At 30.9% G+C, this 9,714-nt stretch overlaps 1 protein-coding gene across 1 annotated transcript in view; it reads left to right on the top strand.

Moving 5' to 3' along the window:
- The window catches only part of LOC106457828 (nephrin-like), a 120,308-nt gene that overhangs the window by 84,552 nt on the left and 26,042 nt on the right, over nt 1–9,714 (top strand). Inside the window, exons 3-7 of the mRNA XM_022384092.1 lie at nt 5,152–5,273; nt 5,677–5,734; nt 6,619–6,768; nt 8,048–8,215; nt 8,880–9,170. Of these exons, the coding sequence (XP_022239800.1) occupies nt 5,152–5,273; nt 5,677–5,734; nt 6,619–6,768; nt 8,048–8,215; nt 8,880–9,170 (789 nt within the window). The remainder of the gene's footprint in view (nt 1–5,151; nt 5,274–5,676; nt 5,735–6,618; nt 6,769–8,047; nt 8,216–8,879; nt 9,171–9,714) is intronic.

Here is a 9,714-nt window from a genome sequence, read left to right as displayed (position 1 = left end):
AAAACTTTAATATTAGTTTAACATAATAGCAAATGTACAACGTTTCGACAAGGTTCGACCTGATGATGACAAAACCTTGTCGAAACGTTGTACATTTGCTATTATGTTAAACTTACATTAAAGTTTTTCTTCATTACCCATTCAAGCCGTCTCCAACCATTATTAATTGGGTAGCATATTATAGACCTACAAAGTCTAAATATTGGAGTAGGTATGAGTAATGCGTTATGTTATTTGCTTTTAAATTTATGGCGGTTTTATTGACTCAATAAAGTTAATTATGTGTAGGAAGTTAACAGTTTTGTTTATTAAAAAATAATCTTCATTAATATCTGAACACTAAAGGAAAGATAAAAAGTTTACTAACCACAAAACATATAATTGTATCACTGGATTGGATCTCAGCGCCCAAAAGTCTTAGTAGTCTCTTTTGCACTTCATTCATATATTTTGCACTTTCAACATATATTAGAGCTCTCTAGGAATATGTTTATATAACTTCTATTCAACAAATGCAATGTCATGAAAATAGCTCCTGTCCGCCATTTACAATCTATAGATAATAAGACCCTCTATCCTGCATATTTTTTGTTAAGTCATATCTAAATTTATTTCATAACCTGTTCTAAGTTAAGTCATATCTAAATTTATTTCATAACCTGTTCTAAGTTAAGTCATATCTAACCGTTTCCAAATCAGAAAATACGATAGTTATATGAACTTGTTGAACATCTGTCTTTCCTTTAACAATCTTTTCGCTTTATAGACCCATAACGAGAGCTAGTCACAATTTAAGAAAACCTTTCTTCTTGTTTCAATAAAATCTTAAAAATAGCCAAAAACAGGAGTCGAAAAAAACTGCTGTGGAACGCTTACAAATGTTTGGTGACATTTATACAAATGAAAAAGGTATGTATGAACAAAAGAGTCTCTCAAGACATGTTAGAATCAATTAAAAATACCATGTATAGTCAGTTCATAATGTATTGGTATAATATATGTATCTGTAATTTTTCAATGTACGCATAAAATGTGAAAGTTGTCTAATTATTTTACTAGTATACCCCCACTTTTGCGTGCGTGTCTGTCCTTATTAATATTTCACCATCTCTATATCAAAAAAAATTATCTAGCTAGATCTCTGGGATTTGACTTATTGTAGCAGGTTATTGGTACCACAAGGGATAGCATGATCTCTCGCAATATAGAAGAAAGGATGAATAATAAATATTTCATGGTTGATTTCAAGTCTAATATCTAATGATGTTCAACAATTAGACAACATTTAATATAAGTTGAACAACTAAGTCATTGTATTCAAACGAAATGAAAACATGGCAAGTAATTAATGTGTAATGGCATTTAAAGACGATGAAAACATGAGTAAGTAGCTAATGTATAAGGACAGTCAATATAATTAAAATGAGAAACAATGGCATTGAGACGAAGAGTTGAATAGATTATCAAGGCTATTCTTATACACCAGAGAGTAATTCTGAAAGTGCCGTAAGCTAAGTAAATTATTGCTTCTTAAATCTTTGAGTTTAGTGTAAAGCAAAGGCCAAAATACCCTATTTACTAGTTCATTTCCTGTTGCTATTATGGCATTTACAATTTTAGACAGCATAGAGTATTTTTATGGGAAAAAAAGATCTTTTTTTTCTATTTATAAAAAGTATCGCGTAGAAACAGACAGTCATTAGTCGTAGGTGCATTTATTTATTTACAAGAACGCAGAATGGCTTTTCCATTGGCGTCACAGTGACGCCATGTGCTTTTCAAATGAAACCAATTTATTTACTTAAAATGTGAAAGGCTTTGAGAGATTTGTGTCTGCACAAGGGTAGACTTTTCCCTCTGGGCTGTTTCATAGCTTCAGCTTCTGTCACTTTTCTAAAACTAATGCTCACTCTTTGTAAACATGAACACGCTCTTTCTCGAACGTCGAAGAAGCTACAAAAGCTAATGCTTGTGAATGAAAAATACCAAGATAGTTTGCTTGCCATGTAAAAAAAATAAGAATAAAATAAATGATTTGACTCTTTTTTTTCCCCTAAATCAAACTTTTAACTTTCAGTCTCATACAGTAGCTGCATTAATTCATGAATCTTTCAAACAATTGTAAAACAAAAGTGTTTCTATCGATTCGTGTACCTAAGAAATTCTTATTCAAGCATTTAATATTGATATGAAGGTAAAGACGTTGTTTTACATCAAAGCGAACACTATTAAACATTAATTATAGTTGTCATAGAGCATTAGTATTAAATCCTAAACAGTTATGCAGTTTCTTAAGCTATTTTAAGAAGAAGCGTACATAATAGTATTTCAGTCGCACTATGTTCTTTATGTCCATTGGTGGCATATCTTCTTATACATTTTTCTTTATGAGAAGCACTAAAGGTCTGAATAAAGAAGGCAGTATTGAAAATATAAAAGGTCTAACACGAATGTCTTATGATAAGTATAATTAATTATAATTCTGTTTTGCCAGCTTAGAAAAGGCGTTCACACCAAACATAACAAGTGTTAAACACTATATTTCAACTTAAAAAATCAGAGAGAAACCCAACTATTCAACGTGAAAGGGAAATGTTGAAGACGCGTTTCAATTTTTCACCCACAATGTAAATTACCAGAATTTTTTTTTCCCAAAAGAAGAAATGGGTAAATTGGACTCCACTTCGATAGGATATTAAGAAATACGTACGAACTTGTAGGGATAATGCTTTTTTCTACTTATGTTAAAACTGTTTCTCATCGCCAAAGAATGACTCCGTGAGTCAAAGGCAAGTTTACAGAATTACAACTCTAACATCCGTGACTCGATTCTCTGCCATGGACAGAACGCAGATAACTCATTGTTTTGCTTCACGGAAGAACAACAACATTTTTATACAATTAAACTCGAAGTTTTTTAATTGTTTATTTTTACTGTAACCTTCAATTTGTGTATTATATATGACAATCATACATACATATATATATATACATACATGTATACACTAATTAAAAATTAAATTACGTTTATCTGTTATCACTTAAATCAAATTAAACACAAAAAAAAGATTATCCTTATTTTATATCTAGTTTAAAGTTAACGAGCTATATCCCGGTTGGTTAACGGTACGTTTACCAGCTTAAAATGTTAAAATCTGTGGCTTGATTTCCCGCCATGAACAGAGCGCATAAAGCCCATTGTGTAGCTTTTTGCTAAAAAAAAACGAAAAACTTTTAAACAACTAAATATTCACTTTCAAGTGACTTCAAAGCATATAACGTTAAAATATGGGGATCGATCCCTGCGAAGAACACAGCGCAGATAGCACTATTGTACAGCATTGTGTTTATAAAAAAATACTATTCTGTTAGCAAATGGTAAGCGTAACTTTGAGTAAAATTAATACAATAAAAAATACCAAATACAAGACTCATCTAGGAATCTATAAAGAGTTTGAAGGAATATTCTTTTACTTCTGTTTTATTGTTATTTTATTACTTGGAGTAAATAAAGCCATGATAATCAAAATTTGCCTTTATTATCTTACAAGATCTTGTTATATGATTAGTTACAACATAAGTCGACTATTTGGAAAAAAAATATTTTTGTTTGTTTTATAATTTTAGCGCAAACCTACACACAGACGTTTTCCTAATTTTAAAGTGATAACCTTCAAAACGAAAGGTAGGTAGTCAACAGCACCCACTTATAACACTTGTGATACTCTTGTTTGACCAAATAATGGCATATGGTCCTCACTCTTAAAGTGCAAAAACAGTTAGCTACATAATACGAATATCATTTTTGCAGCAACAGGCCCGGCATGGCCAGGTGGTTAGGGCGCTTGACTTGCAATCTGAGGGTTGTGGGTTCGAATTCCCGTCCCACCAAACATGCTCGTCCTTTCTGCCGTAGGGGCGTTATAATGTGATGGTCAATCCACTATTCGTTAGTAAAATAGTAGCCCAAGAGTTGGCGGTGGATGGTGATGACTAGCTGCCTTCCCTCTATTCTTTCATTGCTAAATTAGGGATGGCTAGCGCAGATAGCCCTCGTGTAACTTTGCGCGAAATTCAAAAACAAATAAACAATTTGCAGCAACAAGACAAAATGTATGAGCTTTTAGGTTCACACGTTAACCATTGGGCAACACCAGTCCCAGAAAATTTTAATCAGTAGTCAAGTAATAATGTTTAATCGGAATGAAAGAAACTATAAAATTGATATTTCTAATTTTATCACAAATTATTTCCTCATCAGTGATGTTATAATTACCCCCCAGTGGCACAACGGTATGTCTGCGGACTTGCAACGCTAGAATCCGGGTTTCGATACCCGTGGTGGGCAGAGCACAGCTAGCCCATTGTGTAGCTTTGTGCTTAATTACAAACAAACTGATGTTATAATTAATTTTAGATTATTATCATAAACAAAGGTATTCGCTTTTTTGTTTTGTTTTGTAATTTAATGATTGTAATTATATGTTGATATATTTGAATGCTTTTTTAATAGCAGTGTTATTTCGAAGTTATTAAGAGTAAGTAGTTTAATAAAAAGAAGCATAATTATATAATAATGCTAATTATGTTTAGTGTTATATTGCGTAATATAACTGGATAGGTAAATATTTTTGCAGGGAATTTTTCATAGATTTCTCTTTCAATCAAAAAGCAGTTAACAGTTAAATTGCAAAATGATTCTTCGTGCAAAGCGCTTGAGGAAGTGTTTAACAAAACACACTACATACATATTAGAGACAACAAAAATCAGAAATTTCATTCAATTGGCAGAATCCTATATTTGTGCGAAAATATTCTCTAATTAAAAAGTAATATCTGTATGTATATTTTTTTTATTTTGTGTTAAATGTGTTTCCAAGTTTCTTTATTAATTAGAAACAAAAAGAAAATTATAATCAAGATATTATTTCACACTTCGTTAATCTACAGGAAAGGGACTTTTAAAGTATTACATATAAAGCAAGTGCTAATAGATAATTACACATTATTCGCATACTTTAACTTTGAAAATAACGTGTATTACTTTCGCTGTCATGTTAATCAAAACTTGTTTTATGTTTCGTTTTGTTTTTAAATTAGGATAGCATGTTATGTCCACTAATTAGAATTGTAGATGAATTATACTTGTAGGTTACGATCCTGAAATTCCCGGATACCCCAGGTATGGCATGGTAGTAGACCGATTACGAGGAGTATATAACTTGAGGATAACAAACGTCCAGCTTCAAGACGAGGGTGAATATGAATGTCAGGTATAGCAGTCTTAGTACCTGTTTTTCTGATAAAATGCTTTGTTTTTGTAAGTTGTGTGTTATATAATACATGGGATCTTCTATAGTTCTCCCACTAAAGAAGACAAGTTTGTTTTGTTTTTTTAAGTACTGTGATAATAACGTGCAGATGGCTTTTAAACAGATAACATTATTTTGCTGTGCAAAGTCATTTGATTGAATATAAAATATACAATAGAATGGAAATTAACTGTTTTATTATTATTAGTGTTAACTTTAATCTGTGATTGAAGTCCTGTTTTTCTTACTCGGTTCCCTGAATAGGAAGTCAAAAATATTAGCTCATTTGTGTTTACAGGTTAGCCCAATATTAGCTCATTTGTGTTTATCGGTTGGACCGAAATTAGCTCATTTATGTTTACAGGTTGGACCAGCCTTGAACAATAGAAGGATATGGGAAAAGGCAAATCTTACTGTTTTAGGTTAGTTTCTTTGTTATTTTTTGTCAAGATAATATTATTTATGTTCACATTACAAGTTCTTCTGCTAATTTGAAACAACTATCGATGTAAACTCAAAACAGAAAGCAATTGCTTAATTAACTCCTAATTGAAAATAAATGTTCAATCTTATCATCAATGAGATGATTTCCTACTTTGAAATCAACTTAATTGTGTTGAGTGTTCAACATTTTTGCCAGCGATGAGGACTCATTGTATGCTAATATTCGTAACTGCCCTGTTAAATATCGAATGTTAACTCTAATGATAATATTAGTGTCCATTAGTTTTATAATTTTAAGTATTCAGTCTGTTCAAATACGTTTAGTCTAATACTATATATCTTTGCGGTAGAAAACAGTTCGTTCATTTACAACGATTCGCTCACTTGTTTATTTCTTTTATTCATATTTTTACGTAGAGATAGTACGGGGAAATCACCAGCATAGACATTTCTTTGTGTGGTTTTACACTAATATAAGCAAAATAGAGTTACTAACTGTAATGTGGAAACATACTTTCTGACATTTTATTCATATTTTACGTAGAGATAGTACGGGGAAATCACCAGCATAGACATTCCTTTGTGTGGTTTTACACTAATATAAGCAAAATAGAGTTATAACTGTAATTGGAAACATACTTTCTGACATTTTATTCATATAATCTGTAATTTCTCATAATTACGCCTTATTGAATATAACATCATCCCATATTATTTTAATATTTACTTAGTTCTACGCATTTTAAGCCTACCGTTATCCCAGGAATTATCTTTTCACTAAAGTACAGAATTTATTGATATGAAGAATATATATATATATACATAATTTGTATTTATGTACTCTATCTTAATTGTTCTTCAGTTCCACCACAGAAAGTAGAAATTCAGCACAGAACAAATGCGAATATCCTCGAGGTACGAGAGGCTGAGCGTGTTCCACTCACGTGTTTTGCGCGACTGAGTAAACCGCAAGCAAAACTAAAATGGTTTAAGAATGGGATCGAACTTAAAGGTAACAATAAGTAAAAAGTATTTGGATTATTGACTTACCTTAAGAATGACTTGAACAGTAAGAGTTTTTTATATGAAAATTTTAATTTATAGTTCCTACTTAAACTTTAACCATAACACATATATATATACGAATATATTGTGCTGGGCAGTAGCTTATATTGTTATTGGATTTCAGATAATTGCTGTGAAAAGTTAAGTTACGAAAATTCCTTAAAACATTTCACATACTACTTGAGTACAATGACTGATGCTAACAAGCATTATTCAAAACCTCACACTGATGATAGGGATCATTCCCAGATCTTTCTTCGTTGGCAGTTTAATGGATGTTTAATTTTGCAAATCAATGAAAATAATTTGTGGCCTTGCCTGAATTTACAACAGTGAATAATCCCAATGCATGAAACCTTCATTATTATTAAGTTTATTTATGGTAAAAGTGATTCATCGATATTTAACTCCTGTATTCTGTCTGTTCAATACAAATGAACACTGGTGAAAATAGTAAAAAAAAAAAAGCAAGTCGAAGTTTTCACGAAGATATACATGGAAACCGGTGTAATACTAGTGTTGTTGTTGTGTTTGCAATTTTCCAAATATGTCAGTTAATAAAGTAATGTGAGAACAGATTTTGAGAGGTCAACACAAAGCTACTAAAAGTTCGTTTCGTAATCACGTGTAAAGTCAAACAATAGGCTATGTTAAACATACGAACAACGAGTTCTACTGAAAAAGAAACTACACTGTTTCTATATCTTTATAATAGACTTTTGCACAGTGGTCTGCAACTTGCAAGGAAGAACACAAAAAGGCCTAAAATTTTGATATATTAGGTAAACTAAGTTTAAAGATTTGTCATATTATATATATTTTTGTAGCAGTTATTAATTCAAAAGCCCTAACAATAAAAGAATGTCAGAAGCACATCTACATGTTAAGAAAATGAAGTGATTTTTTTAATTTTATCATTTTAGTACGTGAGGAAACAGAAACAACATTTCACGATAATACCCACTAGAATGTTTATTCATTTCCGCTTATGAAAAGCGTATTTCACATATTTTTGGTCTATCACATTAGAATAATGATCTTCAATTATTTCTTCCTGGAATGTATATCTCCTAGCTTCGAAAAATACGTAAATTGGTATATGTTAATAAATATAAACGTGTGTGTGCTTTTGGTTTTTGTTTAAATGATTTGATGTATTCTAGGAGCTTTACTGTTGTGCTTGCTATGTACGATAAAACGATTTATTAGCGCGTTATTTTACTTAGAGAACGCAATGTTCAAGAAAAAAGATATACAGAACAGCTTGTTCACAACCTCTATCACAACAACGCTCTACCCAAAGTTAGACGACAACAACGCCACCTACGAATGCCAGGCAATTCATCCTGCAATAAAGCGACCAAAATTTTCATCCGTAACTGTCATAGTTTTGTGTAAGTTTAAATATATTTTGTTTAATTATTTGTAAACACAAAGTAAGGATGTTTAACTTCAGAATTCGTATCGAGTTTCGTATCGTTATTGTATGGTTCGTGCTGTTAAGATATTAAATTTAAGATTTGTAATTAATCACAATAAACTTGAGCACTAATGTAAATAGAAGCATTTGGTTAAATTATAATTATTATAATCTCAATTTTGGTATCAATACATATTTGACTTCGAAATCATTTCTCATTTTCTTTGTTTCAAAATTATAAATGTATATTTATAGTGTATTTAGACTTAAATAAACTATCTATAATTTTCAGAAAACATAAGCATTTATTTGTACTACTTAAATAAATCTCTATAAAAATTAGCGGGGAAGTGAATTAATGAATTAATAAAATGGGATTTGTCATATATCAAGTTTGAAGATCATGGTAAAAGTTTAACTCCCGATCTTATTTTGCTTGTTATCGTTGGTTTAAGTTAATCATATAGTCATGAATAACGTTTTTTGTAACAAGTATTTGTTTTTAGATATTAATTAGTACTTGATTTTCTTAAATAAATTTAACATTATGTTAATTTTTCTTTGTAATAACCTAATCTATCTATTTTCGTTCTTTTTTTTAAATAATGAGTTTTGTTGTTGTTGTTGTTGTTTTCTAGTTCCTCCTGAACCACCAAAAATCGAAGGCTACCGAGAAGACGATATCGTTCAAGTTGGAGATACATTAACACTGGCTTGTATATCTCGAGGTGGAAATCCTCCACCGAAACTACTCTGGTTTCGAAATGGTGCGCTAGTTGATTCGACTTATTCAGGATCGGGCAGAGAAACTACGAATCCCTACACATTTCATGTTGATTCATCAGACAACAATGCCGAGTATCGCTGCGAGGCTTCTAATACTATAACATTAAAACCTACGGGTGCTACTGTTAAATTAAAAGTCTACTGCAAGTATAACTGCCTTTATAAAGCTATTAACATTACTGGGAAATTGTTCAGGCACGTGATGTGAAGCAATAACTACATATGAATGCTAATAAATATCCCTGACTTTATTATGTAGTTATTGCTACATACAGTTTTACATGCTATATTTTTAGCATTTTAGAACCATTTACTGGGTCTATTAAGTATTTTTACTTTCTTCTCTTTCAAAAACGTTAAACACTTTATTGAAGTTGGATCTGTCTCGTGTGTATTTCACGAATTAGCGAAATGTGATTATTATACTTTGAAATTACAGCTTACTTAAGAGCTTAATCTTACTTTATTTCATGTGCAAAATATATGTACATAACGTCTAATCTTTCAAAATTTTGATAGTGAGAGAATATTTTGGCAAGTTATTTTTGACAAACATTTTGGATATTAAAACAAATACATTATATATATATATATATACATTATATTTCTTACAGTGTGTATGTTTATCTTGCTTGAATTGTTATCAGTCTCCTCCAAAACAACACCAAAGCTAATTAAGTAATATAT

This window comes from Limulus polyphemus, unplaced genomic scaffold (genome assembly GCF_000517525.1).
Source record: "Limulus polyphemus unplaced genomic scaffold, Limulus_polyphemus-2.1.2 Scaffold19, whole genome shotgun sequence".
Classification (NCBI taxonomy): Eukaryota; Metazoa; Arthropoda; class Merostomata; order Xiphosura; family Limulidae; genus Limulus; species Limulus polyphemus.
The sequence above is the reverse complement of the archived record's forward strand: the minus strand, read 5'-3'. Positions and strand labels throughout refer to the sequence as shown.